Source organism: Emydura macquarii, unplaced genomic scaffold (assembly GCF_026122565.2).
Source record: "Emydura macquarii macquarii isolate MOO-44397 ecotype Brisbane River unplaced genomic scaffold, CSIRO-AGI_Emac_v2 contig_1363, whole genome shotgun sequence".
Classification (NCBI taxonomy): Eukaryota; Metazoa; Chordata; order Testudines; family Chelidae; genus Emydura; species Emydura macquarii.
The window spans coordinates 17,681,447-17,699,657 of record NW_027131500.1 but is presented as its reverse complement, the minus strand read 5'-3'; the positions used below and the strand labels follow the sequence as shown (position 1 = coordinate 17,699,657).

Genomic DNA, 18,211 nt, shown 5'->3' with positions numbered 1-18,211 from the left:
TCAATTCAGTCCTAAGTAATACACAGGAATTGGTTCAAGAAATAAATGTAGTTGTTTCTAAACTCCCTGGGTGGGCTTTTCAATAGTATTTAAGTGACTTAGGAGCACAAAACCCATTGAAAGTCAGTGGACAAAAGCTGTTTAATATGTTCAGCAATGGATAGGAGAAGTAACTTCTGTTAGTGTATGGAATATGTCTGTGTCCAATTATGAATTCCATTTGGTTTTATGAACCCTATTTGTTCTTGTAGTGGTCATTATGAATTAGATCATCTGGTAGCAGAAACCTGGCAAGCAGCGAAGTGCTATGTCTGGAAAGGTGTGTCATAGCAATCAAGTGGCCGTCAGTACTGAATGACTCCCACCTGCTTGAACAATGAGGTTTCTGCCAGCACGTCATCTGTCTTTGACTGAATTTATGTTTTCATAGAAACCTATTTGGGGTGGAGGGGGCTGGAACCCTCACTGACCTGAGAACGTGTCTAGAAGAGCTGCAGTTTTTCTTTAGCTGACCAAAGAGGGACAGACTATTGATAAAAGTGGGCTTCTGCAAGACAAGGGGAGACATTTCATTGCCAAGAGCACATGACTCACAGGAGGAAGTGGAAAAAACAGGAGGTTTTTGCTTCCCCTAAAGATTTGGATCAAATCCAGTGAGTCACAAAAGAGGGTGAGAGCAACTTAAACTGGATTGAATGCAAGAGTTTGTTGTTTTCCATAGATCTATAATTCTTTTATAATTTCTAAGAGTAAAGTGTGTTTAAGAAATTCCTTTGCTAAGCTGTGTGCCTTGCTTGACTGCCATGTGATGCCCAATGAGTGTAATTAAGGAAATCAGAACTCCTCCAGCCAGATGTATTTTTTGGGGAGAATGGGTATAAACAACTGGGGGCTCAGGTTCCTGGGCCTACGCAGCCTAGGCAGCCAGGGTTCAGGCTCCCACTGCCCAAGAAGGGTGTCAGACATGAGGTCTGTGGCGGGGGTGTGCACTTGAGATCCAGAGTTCGGAACAGTGACTAATCATTACTCAGACCCAGGAGGCTTAGCAACATGTGGGATTCAGTAGATGGATCCTAGCACAACCTTCTGGTGTCCATCAAAGGAGCGGGACTGGACAAAATTTGCAGATGACATAAGGTTATTTGCTAGTTAAAACTAAAGAAAGCCGAGGAATTGCAGGGGAACCTAATAAAGCTACATAAATTGGCAGTAGAGTGGCAGGTGAAATTTTATTGACAAATGCGAAGTAATACACATTGGAAGGAAGAATTTGAGCTTCTCACATGCCTGGGTTGTAAATTAATTACCCAGGAGAGAGACCTGGGTGTTGCTGTGTGTGACATTTCCTCCTTGTGCAGCAGTTGTCAAAAAAACCAAACAAAAATACAATGTATAGAGAATGAGAGAGAAAATAATGATGAAACTATTTTAGTGTCATTATACAAATCAGTGATATGCCTCACTATGAATACTGCTAGTTCTGGTCACCCTATCTCATATAAAATATAACAGAAAGAGGAGTCGAAAGAAAGGCCACAAAATAATTAGAAACATTTGAAGAGAGAAAGTGACAAGATTAGATTTGTTAATTTAGAGAGATGAATAAGAGGGGACATGATAGAAGTCTATAGTATAATAAATGTCATAAGGAAGGCAAATCAAGTGCTTTCTCATAAGAACAAAGAGGAGACCAATGTTTTTTAAAAGCAGTAAATTTAAAACAGTGGCAGGAAATACTGTTTTATACACCTTCTAATTAACCTGTGGAACTCATTGCCAGAAAATAACATTGGGGCTGAGAAGCTAGAAGGATTCAAAAAAGGATCATTGGCTACATCCCAATCCAGAAAAATACATACTTAAGTGCTCTGCTGGAAGAGCACCCTAATGAAAACACCCACAGTTAACTCAGATAGAAATTTTTAAAAATAAGAGCTGTAAATCATCATGCTTCAGACCATAGGACAACCAATAGCTGACAGGGGTTAGGAAGAAATGTCTATGGACTGGTTATTCCATTATTGTTAACTAAAACGTGTTTTACACATCCCTCTAAAGCAGAAGTGGAATATGTGGGCAAGAGGTCTGATCCAGTATGGCAATTCCTATGTACCTGTGTTGTTTCCTCAGATCCAGTTTCTTTGTTCTTGGTCACGGTGTACATTTGTGATGCAGTGCAGAGAGCCCAGATGCTGTGCAGAGAGCCCAAATGCTGTGCACTGATCAAAGGAAGTGTCAGTTGCTATATGAGCACCACACAGAAATCAGGGAAGGAAAAGGAAACATTACTACTTCTCGTATTGGGCACCTCTCCCATGATCTGAAATTAAGAGGAGCCTGGTTTAGACTAGCTGCCTGATTGAACAGGCCTGTCTCAAGAAGAAAAAAAAAGTTTCTGTTGCATGGTAGAAACTACTAAGCTTCCTCACTAAACTCCTCACCAGTCAGATAGTAAAGATGCAATAGGGATTAGCTGGGAGAGAAGGGAGGTTAAAGAGGGAATCCAAGTAGCAAGTTACATGTAGAAGGGAGTTTTAAGAGGATCCAGATATAAGGGAATCCCACATTGCTAGAAGGAGCCATGAGGAAAGTCAGGTTAGTAGTTGCATGTGATTGGTAAAAGAGCATTATGGTAGCAAGGGTGTATGTATGTGCGTGTGTTCATCTGTGTGCACAGAGTAGGGGAGTCCCCATGAAGGGAAATCAGGACATGAGGCTTAGGAGTTGAAATAACCTTAAACTTGTGAAATGCAAAGGTTGGTACTGCTCTTGGTACTGAGTGGCCCTGCTCTGTATTCTTGGCTAAACCCTTTTTGCCACCAAAAAGGGCCCTAGAAGAGGGAAGAGGACCAAATACACTCCCATCCCAGGCCAAGCTACCTCAGCAAAACTGTGTGAGGGGCTCCTAGGCCTTCCCCTGAATACAACATGGGAATAGAATATTGTTTTTTATATTTCAGCTTTGAGTTTCTTTTTCTCTCCCCAGCTGTATTCCAGAATTTTGCTTCAGGGCAGTTTAGGTAGGCACCTTATACAGCAGCACTCAGCGGTGCAACTTAAAACAACTCTGTCTCTTAAACTGCTGTCCAGTGTTGATTTTGCAGTGACTGTTTACTCAATGGAATATTTCTTTTTCCGCCACCTGATTATATTATTTCCTTGAAATCTGATAAAATGTTCTTTCCTTTCTTTCACTCTGAGACTGAACTTTTTACCCCAGGTTTCCAGACAAATAGAAACTAGCGGAAGGTCACTGTAGCCTCAGCTGCCCTATTGAACAAAGTGATGAAAGCTGTGCTGTAATATTTTCAGTCAGTAGGATTTACAAGTTAATTTTCCAACTTCCAAGTCCAAAATTGTAAGTTCCATGGTCTCTTAAGTTCCTCTGGGTAGTGACTGTAAAGATCTGAATATATTTTCAGCATATATCACATAATAACACTAACGATAATAGTTTATTAGGTCAATAAACATATTTAATGTTAGTCAAATTAATTACACACTACAGTGGTAATAAGAATATTTACAGTTACAAAAAGATTGTTTACTAGCCTTTATTGGTAGTCTGTTTGACTTCTAGTTAGGTGATTCAGGTTCAGAAGAGGTTTGACTTTCAGGGCTGTTGAATGGACATACACAGACATATTAAACATTTTCTATAGAGTGAAGAGTAAATAGGAATAGAGCAATTTTTTAACTCTGATATTACATTTGTATTTCCACTCCTCATTGCTAAAAATATACATATAAATCTGTAATGAGATCATCCCAGATAAGCAGTGCTTAATGACATTGTGAAAGTAAAGGAGAAAAGGGGGCTTTCTTGTGTATGCTCAAATGCTTCAGAGATGACACAGGGAAAATCATCTGGTCCAAGTTCAGGGATTCTCTACTATCACTTTTGGCCCAGTGATATCAATCTGATTCTCACTAGGGCAGGAAATAATTACACCAATGGAAAGCTGGAATTTCCAGTTTTAGAATGATATAGAGATACTATCTATTTCTAGATAACATATTGAAAGATTTTGATTTTGAAATCATATCACTTTGATAATTATCAATCCCTCCTTCTTTGTTTTAGTAACTAATGTCTGACAAGCTGCCAGTGGTAGATTAATGTTTTATCCTAAATAAAATCTGGGATTCTAAGGTGATAGGAGACAGAAATTTCTCATTCTAGCAGTTCTCAATATATTGGTCACTACAGCCTCATCAAAATCTTAGCAAGATATAAACAACAAGGGAATGATATGATAAATCTGATATTTTGTGCCCTGCTCAGCTTAAAAATATTTTGATGGAACAGTACAAATATTTTAAGGACCATTAAAATTTTCCAAGCATAAGTGGATAAGGAATCAGAAAAAAAAATCCCTGTATGAATTAATATTTTGTTGTGTGCATTGGACAACCTATGTCCTCAACATAAAGATGGGCTAACTTGATGCCTCTACTTAAGGCCAGATTTTGCACTCCTTTACAACCATGCAACCTCACTTACTTCACTGAGGCCTGGTCTATACTTATTGGCAAATTTGGTGGCAGTTGAGGGGAGTAGCTTGTGTAACTTACATCAACTTCCTAAAGTCTGCTCTGCACTCCGTCTCCACTACGCTGCACTGATGTGAAGTCCATACCCATCAATGCAGCGCTATGCGTTTTGTGGAGGTGGTTTTATTAATTCAACTTCCAGATCGATTGAGCAGGTCTTCACTGCTGCTCAATCGATGCGGATAAATCGATCTGATGGTGGTGAATTTGCTGCTGTCAGTGAAGACATACCCTGAGTTGCACAGATGTGACTGAGGGAAGAATTTTACCAATAGAGTAAAATAAAAAATGAGAATTCTGACGTGGGACAGAGGGCGTAAGTGTGTCTGATTTGCCAACCATTTAGATAGTCAGCCTTTTTGACACACAACTGTCTGTGTAAATATCCCATCTGCATATGACTGAACTACTTCCTTGAGGTATTTGCTGCATTTTGTCACTTGTGAGATGTATCCCTTCGGGTTGCTGAGTTTTGAAAACTTTCTAGGAAAGTGGTGCTCATTGGATCCATACAAGGGCCTCCACAGAGCACCAGTCATTTGAAGCTGAGGCTATAAGAGATCATGCAGCCCAGCCACCTCAGTTCCTTCCTTTCTGCAGTTAATTGTGGACACAGGAACCTTTACTCTGTCAGAACAGGTTTTCTTTCTGATTTTTTAGCCTCCCCCCCCCCTTTAACTTGTAATTTGGACATGTTACATTGATACAGACCATTTTAAGTGTTTTCCAGGCTGTTGAGCTGTCTTGATTCCTGGGACACCTCTGTCTTAAATCGGGGTCATCAAGTCAGAGCTAAAGGATATGGAGGAAAAGACAGGGTTTAAACATTACATGTTTTTCATGCCCTTCTACCTTCCCAGAGTTATATTCACATACTCAAATACTGATATCCCTCAGGGAAGACTATTTCCCAGATTGTTGCGTGTGTGTGTGTCTGTGTGGGAGCATAGCAAGTAATTTAGGCATCTCTGTCTCTGTTTCCTTATTTATAAAATGGAAATATTAGGGTTTAATCTACCTCTCAAGGCATTCAGGGTTTATTAATATTAATAAAATCCTGTGTAGATGTAAATCCTGTCTAGATTATTAAACCATTAGTTAACTGAAGGCATATGTATCATGTATATTCAGCAGATGATCATGTCTTGCAAAACATACCTGCTACATCATGAAGTTCCATTCACTCATAAGAAATGTCATCCATTAGAAACTAGAAATATAGAAGTTTCAGGGACATGGGAAGAGAGCTCCAGGAGGAAAAAGGCTAAAAAGACTGCACAGTTTTCATTATTTAATATACCTCTTTACTGTTTCTAGGTATCTTCTCGGTGCTCAGCTTGGCATCTGAATGTACTACTCTTGCTGCTGAACTCCCCAAAGTGTCTTACGTGAAGGCCTTAGATGTCTGGCTGATTGTTTGTCTTCTTTTTGGATTTGCTTCCCTGGTTGAGTATGCAGTGGTTCAGGTAATGCTGAACAATCCAAAGAGAATCGAAGCTGAAAAAGCAAAAATTGCCAAGGCAGAGCAAGCAGAAGGGAAAGGCCAGAATGTGGCCAAAAAGAATACTGTAAATGGCACAGGGACCCCTGTGCACATCAGCACTTTACAGGTAAGAGTGATGAAGATATGGTAACAAAATCAGCCCATTCTCAGTCATTGTTATTTCAGGAACATACTATTTTTCATAGTTTCGGGTAGAGCTTAATCTTAAAAATGGGGTTAGAAATAATGAAGACACATTCCTCTGTGGGCACTGTGCTCATTAATGGGCAACATTCTGAACAATCATCCCCAAATAACTTAAGTTCAGATGTTATCCAGTGAAAAACTCGAAGCACATTTTTTTAACATCTTAATAAGATGGCTGCTGCTGTGCTTCAGGTAAATCAAGTGACAATAATAGCAGTGGTTAAATTATAACTGGGTTTAATTCATTCATGGCTCTCAGTAAGAATTATTGACAGCATACTCAAATAACACCAGTCTCATTGCTTTGCTTGAAATGGCCACAGCTGCATTGCATTATATATAAAGAGTCTCTATTCCCAGGGACCTGGAAGTCCTGGCATTTATAAATAGGAGAGACCTCTGTTTGCCTGTCAAACTGTTCCCGCCTTTCTTGTGCTGTTAGAGCTGATGGAGAAATCTATTAGTTCCCATTATATGGTGATGCATACTGTCCAATGCCAAAGTTTTCCATATTGATGCAGGCTTCATAGGGCAGTAACACCACCCATTCTGGTTCAAAGAGATGCAGACTCCACAAGGCAACCCCCACCTTTCCTAGATGGTATTTAACTTGATGCCTATTTTGCAGGAGGGTATATAGAGTTATACCAGCCATGAATTTGGCTCATAGTTTTCAGTGACTCAACCATTTAGATGAGGCTATTAGGCCAGATCCAGGGCCCTGCTAAGGTCACTTTGAGTCTGACAAATTACCTCAAAGCTGCCCTAAGAAGACATTGGAGGATTCACCAGTTCCGACTAGTCTACCAGCACCAGGAACATGCTGGGGTTGGAGTATGGTGCACTCAACCAATTCCCAGCTGGCAAAAGAGTCCCTACCATTCTGGCAAGCATAAATTAAACCAATCTTATGACTGCTTTAACTTGTGTGAGAAGCCAGTTTGGATCATCCCTGGATTACGGGTGGCGATAAAGGTGGTATAGCAACACCTTTTCCTCCCCACTCTTTGGTGCACTGAATGTGAACAGCTGAGAATTATGCCATGCCCTTTGCGTTTAGCAATTTGATGGGCACCAAAATCAGTAGTTCTATACAATAGAATAGTGTAGATACAACATCCCAGCAGAGGAGCATGGAATCTATTGATTACTTTTGTCAAAATTGATTACTTTTGTGCAGCTTAATCAAGGATAAGATTTTAAAATGACCAAAGTGATACTAGCTAAAACAGATCTATGTGATCATCTATCCAAATCATGGAGTCCCCTGATTGCATATTCCCTACCAACTGCATGAGGTCCTTTTAATTGCCTTAACCGCACTGTGTAAGAACATTAGGTGTTTCTCTGTGATCACATCTGTCATCTGCGCTATAAAATAGTAGTGTTCAGCAAAGTTTTCCTAAAAGATGGCTTATCACTATAGATTTTAAGGGCCAGATCTAGTTAAGGCATTGTGCATAAACAATCAACAGAAACACTCTCCTACACACACAGCAGGGGCTGAAGTGGGATGAAAGCTGATGCTCAAGTCCTAGTTTTCTTCACAAGAATCTGCAGGAACCTACTCTGTATCCATTACAAGAGCCTGGGAAGGGCACTCCAAGATGGAGACTCTTTGCCCTACACAATTTTGTGTGTTCCCCCAAGCTATCGGGGACCCTTATTTGCAAACACCTTTTTTTCTCCTGGTAAGAATAATGTTTGCTGGATAGAGGGAGCTGTGCTTATGGCTTTTGCTGGCCAGAATATAGCCGTACATGAAACACTGCTTTTCTGAGAAGCTGAAACCAATCCACAAGTCAAGAAAGGCAGAAAGGAATCATTAAAGGTGTCAGATGATATTGTCTAGTTAAGTATTAGAAGACTTATACAAGTTAGTCTAACTTGTTGTTGTAAATTAAGGTGGGAAGCAGCTTTATTCCACTTTAAAGCATATGTGTAGAAAGTTTCAGCACTCAATACCGTGAGACGGCGATGAGAAATGTGTAGCCTTCCACGGATCTTTGCCAACACTACCTTAATAATGCAGCCTGTATCCTTTACTAGAAGCTGTTTGGCAACAAATTACCCTCTGACTCCCTCTAGTGGTTCATTGGTGTCCTCAGCATCTTTAATAAAGTTCTTGGGCCCCCACCATCACCATCTTGAGTGCAAAAAAGCATGTTAGTAGGAAAAATGTGCCAAAATTACATACAAAAGTAAGCATCTTGAGTGCACCCAAACCATTACTCTTAGTATGGCAGTATACAATCTGCATGGGGCTTAGTCTGGCAACAGGCTATTTTTATTTATTTATTTATTCATTAAATTTATAATCGATAAAACAGAATCTGTCCTGGGCTCTGGGCACCCATGACATTATTAAAGGTACAGATAAAAACAGCAACTTCCCATAAACCCAAAACTAGAAAATAACCAACCAGAGTTTAAAATCTAACCCAAACTTACCCAGGCACATCCAGTTCTTATCATGCCTCTCAGTCCCAGTCTAGGTAAAGGGGTAGGCTTTGCAGCATGTTCTAAAAGTTAAGATTAATGATATTTTAGGAATGAGAATGAGGAAAGAAAGTACATTCCAAAGTCAAGAGAGCCCTTCTCTGGTTGAAACTCCTTCTTAAACCAGCAAGAGCCTAGCTTGAGTTTCTCTGTTGATTGCAGCTGTGAAAGTATGACAAAAGGGTCATATATGGCAAAGGCAATCTGTCATGGAGGCAGGTCCCAAAAATTGTCTCAATTTATGAGCCAGACAAAGATGGACAAAAGCTTTCCTCGACAACTTTGCACTCAGAACAGCGGGGGTTCAACAACCCTCTCAGATTGTGAGCTCTAGAAACAAAAAGTGGGCATTCACCCTTGGCTAAGAGGACAGATAGAATGATTGCCACGTTTCCAGATGTTCTGACTAGCATCATTTTCCCCAGACTACACTTCAGATAGCTAAACTCTCTCTCTACTCAAACCCTGGGTGCAGGGTGCGGCAGCACTGGCTTGAGTTGGATGAGATCGACAACTAGAGCTGGGTGTCATCAGTATACTGCAAACCTCACAGCCCATGCCTCTTCACTAACCCGCCCAACTGTCAAGGAGTCATAGAGTTTAAGGCCAGAAGGGACCACCAGATCATCTAATCTGACCTCCTGTATATCACCCATATACATTCTGAATGAAAGGAGACAAGGCAGAACCCTGCAGAATTCCACATGAGAGAGCCTCAGTATAGAAAAACAATTGCCGCCAAATTACCTTCTAGGATCCCTGAGAGTTAAGACTGAAACATGTAAAGGGCAGTGCTGTCTTAGTCTACTAGGATTTACTGGTGTGCTAACAACGCCTCATGATCCGTGCTATCAAAAGGCATCTGGTAGATCTAACAGAATCACCATGGATACCTGTATGTGAGAAAACGAGACAAGTTAATTGCTCTTATAGCTTTTGCTAGCACAGAAAGCTCTAATGTGTATCATTCTGCACAGCAGACGCCACCTTTAACACAGCTGCCATAGATATCACTGGTTCTAAGCATGGAGAAAAAATTGATAATCTCTGTTGCAGCTTTGTGGTAACTTTTAGCAAATTCTGACTTTTTAAGGGGAATCACTGTGGGCGTTAGATTTTTTCCACTGCAAAGCAACATATAGTGAGAAAAACAGAGAAAAGGAGAAATGTTTGTGAGATGAGTCAGCTTTTGTTTGTGATCACTGGTGGTATGATTGTTGAGAGAGATTACATTGTTAATTTAGGCAAATCCTCCTGGAACTGAAAAGTTACATTTTCATCATGCCCATTTATAGAAACCATCCCACACGTGTGCTGATGACTGAACTGAACATTTGCTAAAAGAATAATGACTTTGGCAGATGATGAATGGCTCTATGAAGGTGGTGATAACACCCCCAAATTCAGTCAGTCTTAAGAAGAAATTAGCATATTTCTTGCTAATCATCTCAGAGATGTGATAACATATCTCTAGACTTTGGTGTCTGATGCATGTTCTGTTCATCTATGCTGATCTATAACAGATATGACTATTCCTGTGATCTTACTATAGTGCTTTTTATTTCACCTGTCTGTTTTAACCTCAGAGGTTTTCTTGCAGAATCATTGTGTGCACAGTTTGGACTTTGCCTTCATATAGATACACAGTGGTTTAGCTGTCAATGTTAATCACCTTTTACCTGTTGCTGATGTCAAGACAAGCAGACCATGGGCACCTTGAGGTCTGTTGTTTTGTGTCTTTTGTGGCTAAGCATTACTCTTGATGCTTGCTAGTGCTCTTCCATAAAGATGGTTTAGGGACACTTGTTGGGAATTTACAGAAGACCTTAAGTATTATACCAACTTCTTTGATAAAACATAAGAAATATAATCATACCATCCTAAAAACATATAGGTTGGATTAAGTCTAGATAATGATCGTAGGGACTCATCACATTGTTTATTAGCATCAGGATTGCCTCGTAAGGGCAAGACTCAGTGGATGATGTTCTAAAAGATAAAGCACAAGATGAAATACTAGTTGGTGTCTCTTATGAACCAAATCACACTAGAGAACAGGATGACTGGTTCCTTAAGCACCTCGCTGTAGTCTGTAGAGAAAAACAACTCTATCATCAGTGGAAACGTCAATCTGAGAACATATGCTGGAGGTCTCATGTTACCAGTACTAAAATATCCTTGGGAATATCTAGAAATTATAGATGACAATTTTACTAACTCAGAAATTGTTGCAACAATTATGTGGGAGATTCTATTATCACACCTCATCTTGACAGATAAAGAGGAATTGATCACAGAACTGAAAGTTAATGAAATGTTTGCTCAGGTAAAAGGTATCATGACTTGATTACATTTGTTATGGGCAAACTGAATAAAGTACCAACCAGCAATATTATTGTTGTTTATTTTACCATAGCACCTTGGAGCCCTTGTCGTGGAACAGGACCCCATTGTGCTAGGTGCTGTACAAACTGCTTTAGAAGGACCAGTTTCACAAAACTGAAAATAATTATGAGACCTATCTCTTGGGAGAAAATACTTAAACCGAAAAATGTGAATGCTAATTGGTAACTGTTTAAGAACATTTTACTAGATACCCCCAAAATCCACATTCCTGTAATCAAAAAAGAAGGCTATACTAAAAAAAACAAAAAACAGTCTAGATTAGGAGGGAAGTGAAAGCTACAATAATAATGAATAATTAAAAACAGATGGAAAAAAGGAAAATTGATAGCAATAAATATTATCTAGAAGCTACAAATCAAAGGAAATTGATAAGAGAAGTAAAAGACACAAAGAGAAAACTATGATCAGCAGAATTAAGAATAAGAAGGCTTTTAAGTACATCAAGAATAAAAGTGTCCATAACAAAAGTATGGGTCCATTACTAGAGGGAAAATGGTAGACTTGTCAATAACAATACAGAAAAGACAGAAATATTCAATAATTGTTTTTTGTTTTGTTGGGGAAAAGCCAGATGATGTATTCATATCATGTGATGATCATTACAGCAAATACAGAACTTGATTAATAAAGAATTAAAAGAGGATAGTATAATCAATGCCAATCAACATGGGTTTATATCTTGATATCTTTTTTTATGAAATTGCAACTTTGGCTGATAAAGGCAATAGTGTTGAGGTAATATAGTTAGACTTCTGTAAGGCATTTGACTTAGTATCACATGGCATTTTGATTAAAAAACTAGTGAAATAGAAAATCAAAATGGCACAAATTAAATTGATTAACAACGTTTTAACTGATAGGTCTCAAAAACAAATTGTAAATGGATAATCATCATTGAGCATGTCTGTTTCTATTGAGCTCCTGTACTATTTAATATATTTATCTATGACCTGGAAGAAAATATAAAATCCTTACTGATAAAATTTTCAGATGACACACAGTTTGAAGGGAAGCACTAACTCTGAAAAAGACTTGGGGATCATAGTAGATAATCAGCCAAACATGAATCCCCAGTGTGAAGCTTGAGCAAAAAGAGCTAAAACAATCCCTTGATGTATCAATGGGGAATATCAATTAGGACAGTTATATTAACTCTGAATTCAGCACTTGTGTGACTGCTACTGAAATACTGTGTCCCGTTTTGGTGTCCACAGTTTAAGAAGGATGTTAAAAAATTGGAGAAGGTTCAGACAAAAGATCTAGAAAACAAGTTCCATTGGCTAGTAATAAGATACAGAATTGTACCAGCAAGATTAATTAAACATTGGAACAATTTGTCAAATGTTGTGGTGGATTCTCCACCACCGGAGAGTTTTAATTCAAGATTGAATGTTTTTTCTAAAGGATGCTCTAGTCTAGTTCAACCACTGCTATTGGACTTGAAACAGGGATTAATTCAAGGAAATCTTTTATGGTCTGTGTTTTGCAGGAGGTCAGACTAGATGGTTACAATGGTCCTTTTGGCCTTAAAATCTAAAAAACTTCCATACTTCCATACTATCATGCAAATGGTTTTCGTATGTATAATGTTTCAAGCTATTGCTACTCCAGACCTAGGATTGAGCAAATTATAAAATAACTATTACAAAATAGTTTCCACAAAATAGTTATATTGTTTTGCCTGGTTAGGATAAGATAATGCGCACAAGGAATGCAGAGAGTCTTTTAAAACATTTTAATTTCTTTACAAGTCTTCAGTGTAACTTTCCAAAAATCAGTCTCTGCATGCTAGTTGACTTTCCAAAGAAAGCTTCCAATGGCCTTTGATAGATTTACAGGAATATTATGTGGCTAGGAATAGAAAAGCAGATGAGCTATATTTAACATGGACATTTTCATCTCATTACCAGAAATTACAGACAAAATAGAGGGAAGATAGAGAAGAGCAACTAAAATATTTGGAAGCTGGAGAGACTGATATATGAGGAAAGATTAAAAGCTTTGCCTAAGCAGCGACTAAATGAGAAAACGGGAACAGACTACACATAAGGGTGCAAATTCCATAAAGGGAGAGGAATAACTGATGATGCAACAAGAAGGAGTAATATAATGAAATTACAAAAAAGAAAATTTAGACTAAATATCAGGAAAAACTCCATGGGAATGGGAGTTGTTATAATAGAGAATAGTTTCCAAAGGAGAAGGTACAAAGTTAATAAAACAATTAAAACTACACTAGACAAATCTCTGCACTCTAAACTACAGGGAATAATCCTACATTAGTAGATGGTAGATGACATAATATTTTTTACTCCCATTTCTACCTCCCGTGATTGAAAGAATTATTTTGACAATATTATACTAATTCTTAATCTTGGCATCTTAGTGTATTGTTTTATTTTGAGAGCACTTCCACTTGTAATTTCTTTATAATAATTATTTGTCTCAGGTAGTACCTACAACATGTTAGGTGCTCTGTAAACAGGCCCCAATTGCTCATGAATGGTTCATGTTAGGAGTCTATGGTATATCCATTCATTAAACCTGAGTGGTTTTAATCATTCTGTCACGGGGACATGTTTGGACAATAAACAAACATTTATGGAAGCCCATGACCTGTCCCTGAATTTCACTAAAAATCCCTTGGGGGAGTGAGGAAAAACAGAGCTGCAGGGGCTTGCACTGCTCCAGCCCCAGGGGGGCTGACCAAGTCCTGGCCACTGCTTAACTATTGGGTCGCAGCCCCATGGCTGGCTGCTGGTCAGCCTTGCCTCAGAAGAAGTCACGGCTGTCCCAGAAAGTCATGGAATCCATAACCTTTCTGACTGAATTATATCCTTAATCAAACACCCTAAAATATAGAGATTAATTACAAGTGAAGAAAAAAAAGTCCCATGACTCCTGATCTAAAACATTTAAATTAAAAACTGACTTGGGCCCTAATCCCTCAAATTACTACTTCCTTGCATAGGGACCTGCTCAGGAAGATGCAGTTGCAGGATCCAAACATGTTTTTTGCCTTATCTCTGAAGTAAAATGTATCATTTTAAAATATAACCCTTTGTTACGTAACTAGCACAGAAACATTAGTGAGTTCTGTTTGCAAATTCTCCATTTTTGTCTACAAAACTGAGTTTGGCAAATCTGAGACTATATGATGAACCCCATGGGCCAAGTGGAACACTCACTGCTTCCTCCCTCTGTTTGCATCAAAACCATTGTGATCAGCAATAGGAAAATAAATAAATAAGCAGACATAGTATGATGTACCTCTCCTGATGCTAGGATTTATTTTTATGCAGTATACCTTATCAGTTTTCAAAGAGGGGTAAAATATAAACTTGCAAAATATTTTTCAATTGATCCAAAAGACCGGATGACTTTCTGCTCCTAAAATTACCTGTTAAACCAGCATTTTTGCATTTTAATTTTTTGACTGCTGCTCTGAATATTCTAAAATGAAGTGAATTATTGGGAGAGATTTTCAAAAGCACACAAGACAGTTGTATACCTGGCAGCGGTATCTCTTCAGTCTGACTGAATTGTGTGGCGATTTAATCTTTTCTGGTATTTGTAGCAGCTAAACTATAAACTCTCTGCAGACCAGGCCAGGGGACCCAGGTAACTGTTTTCCAAAACCTTAGTCCTTGAATTACATCAATATCAATTCTTTTGAAATTGCCTTTCTGTATACCAGCAGAGAGGGCAAATCTGGGATAGAGAGAGACTCAGCTGAGTTTAAATCCTCTTCTCCAGTCACTTGATTTCCAGGAGTGTTGGGGGAGCAGACAGCTGGGAGAAAGGCTGCTGTTCAGTCTCTCGGGAGTTTTCAGTGATTTGATCCTTTAGCACGCCACTGTGAGGATTTGGGAAAGTGATGCAGCACCTTTGTTGTAGTCATTACAGAGGGGTCAATGATTATTGGTACAAGGAGGGTACCCTCTCTTCTTTAGAGGAAATCCTCTCTGACAAAGTTAGGCATATTGACTATCTGGTATGGGAAACCTTTCTGTGCTCAACTTAAAAGTACTGCAATTTCCAATTCAAATTGGAGCTTCTGAGCTCCAGTGTAATATAGCTATTAAATAATATCCATGTAACAACTTTCTTGAGTTCTGAATCCACTTAGAAAAAATATTCTCTCTTTCTCCATAGCCTTAAATGCAATATAGCATAGTTAGCTCCACAGCATGAGGCACTTTGTATATGCAAAATTATACAATTATGAATGTTTAGATTAGTTTATACGATTGACTGATCGTCCTTAAGTACTCTATATTACAACCATTTCTGCAAATTAAGCTAATGTGGTGAATCCTCATCAACAAGTAATTTCATATATATTTGTTTGCTGCGTTCTCTAACAGGTGCATTATGTTTGTGAATAAAATATTTGTGAGTAGACCATGATTTTCCAAACTCTTTTTCATAGGTTGGTGAGACCAGATGTAAAAAAGTTTGCACCTCGAAATCTGATCTGAGATCCAATGATTTCAGCATTGTTGGAAGCTTGCCGAGAGATTTTGAATTATCAAACTATGACTGTTACGGAAAGCCCATTGAAGTCAACAGTGGGCTCGGGAAATCTCAAGCAAAGAACAACAAGAAGCCGCCTCCCCCCAAGCCTGTCATTCCATCAGCAGCAAAGCGAATTGATCTTTATGCAAGAGCATTGTTTCCTTTCTGCTTCTTGTTCTTCAATGTCATATACTGGTCCATATATTTATGATAAATCTTTTATTTTTTCATTTGTGTAGAATATATCTCATTTCATTATTCCCTTCCTCAGTCATGAAGGCCAGTCTGTGAAATTATTTTGCATTTGCAAAGCAATATATTGCATTTGAGATGCCATGTGATTGTAGTAAAAATATGGCATCTTAATTTTGAATGAAAGCATGACACTGCAATGTCTGTGCTGAAACCAACTGTTGTATATAAATGTACAGCATACATCCTGCTTTAGGAATATATGAAGGTTAATGCATATCACATTATTAAAGCCAGATAATTCTCTTCAATTATTATTAACATCCAAATTTAAAGTGTTTCTGATAATTGATGTGCATGTTGAGTATTAAGATTAATATTCTAGTATATGTAGTATTTAACAGCTCTTCTTATGACTTTCAGAGGGAAAAAATCTTGTTCTTGTATAATTTTAGATGGCATTGTTAAAGAACAAGCTAAGTTGTAATTAATATTATTTAGACTTTGTAAATAAGTGGAGAAAATATTGACTAAGCTGATCTTGTCAATGTGGAAAAATAAAACTCAGAATTACTAATTTTGTAAACTTAGCTCATTTAGAAATATTACTTTGGATCCTTCAAGCAAACCCACTGCAAATGTGTCTGAAAATGTGTTGGCAATAAATATTGGGCCAAATTTTGGTTGCCATTTCCTCAGGCAAATGCTAGAAAACCTGCAGGCAGAGAGGAAGTGGGGAGTAGAGGCTGTCTCTCCTATTTCCAAATTGCCTCCCAAAAAATCTATCAATAGGCCACTCTCTAAGCAACAGGAATTGTGGAGCCTCATCACAGGGTACAGTCTAAAAATCTATTTACCGGGCTTATCTGCGGTAAACCCTTCTATGCCTGCAGTGCAGTCAGATCTGGTTTGCATGAATCTGCAGTTTCTGAAGATCAAAAGGTTGAGTTTAGGTGAACCCATTGTTCCCATAGTAAAATCTCATCTTGACCCATACCCAAGGTTTGTAATTGCACGCAAGTTAGAACAGATCACCCAAAGTGAGACCTAGCAACCATAATGAAGGGGACAATATTCTGACTCTGAATAACTCAGAGGATGAGGCCTGGGGGAAAAAAGGAAAGTTTCTCCTTGTCAGGAGGCCAGAGAGCAGAGGTGTAGTATCTGTCCATACCCACCCATTTATACTGCTGCTGCTTTTTTAAAATGAAGTCCTAAATGCAGTAATGGTGTGACACACAGGAGTTCTGGTGAGAAACTGCTCTTTATTTCCTAGATCTTAATTTCCTAATAGTTTAGTTTCATGAGGACTTAATATTATGGCCTAATTTTGGTTGTTGGGTTTAGTGTGGGAGGTGATCATGGTGGCCTGTACAGGAGGTCAGACTACATGATTGCGTGGTCTCTGCTGGCCTTAAATTCTTTGATTCTATGACACAATAACATGACATGGGTTAGGATTACAAAAGTACACTGTCCTTGTGTATGCAGTACAGGATTCACAGTCAGTATTCAGTCAGTGCAGGATTCACAGTTAATATTCACAGACTCCAATGGCTATTATTGTTTCCTTTGTAAAACTAAGATAAAAAGTGAAACTAACAATAAAATGACATTTTCTGCTATCTGGAGGAAGAAGGTACAAGCAATGTAGCCTTCCTCCAGCAATATGCTGAGACTTTGCTTCAGCCCTAATGCAGCAACAGAACTGTGACCTTAGAGAAAACATTTCCTCTTAGAAAACTTGGTTATAGTTAGTCAAAATATTAAAATAAGACATTTCCCACTGACTGGGGGATTTACCACAGTTAATACATACTCATCCTTTCCTAAAAAATAGAAATGGTCTTGGAGAAAAGATTTTTCCAGAGGAGTTAGCGAGCTCAACTGAAATGCAATCTTTAAGGAGAGGTAAGTAATAAAACTTCTGTTAATCTGACCCTCTTGTTCACATGGGGCAAAATCAGCCAGTCTGGGCAAAAGGAAAAACATCACATGGCTTCCATGTTGTAACTTGCCACATGCCCCTGTGCACTTGAGCTCAAAAAGCATCTCCACCAGTAGCCCCCAAACTGCACATATAGAACAGAAAAGTTCATAAGAGCTTCAGTGGGCAACTCACAAACAGCCAAATCTGTGAACAAAAGTGGAGTACTTTTCTGATGTGCAAGGTGTATGCCCCACTTAAGTATAAAAGTGAATTTTACTATTTTGGGTATTCTTTGGTTTTCAGCAAACCATTGTGGACAGCTCTTACATTGCAAATTCTAATGCAGGTAGATTATTACTGCTAGAATCAGAAATTATCTATGTATGGTTCAGAGACGTGCTGCTGTTCAAAGGATATTGGGT

At 38.5% G+C, this 18,211-nt stretch overlaps 1 protein-coding gene across 5 annotated transcripts in view; it reads left to right on the top strand.

The window, feature by feature from the left end:
* GLRB (glycine receptor beta) overlaps positions 1-16,439 on the top strand; it is a 101,239-nt gene extending 84,800 nt beyond the window's left edge. For all 5 annotated transcript variants that reach the window (XM_067551987.1, XM_067551984.1, XM_067551985.1 and 2 more), the window contains 2 exons: positions 5,872-6,164; positions 15,582-16,439. In XM_067551987.1, coding sequence (XP_067408088.1) covers positions 5,872-6,164; positions 15,582-15,878 — 590 coding nt within the window. In that variant the 3' untranslated portion in view covers positions 15,879-16,439. The remainder of the gene's footprint in view (positions 1-5,871; positions 6,165-15,581) is intronic.
* Positions 16,440-18,211: the final 1,772 nt, after the last annotated feature.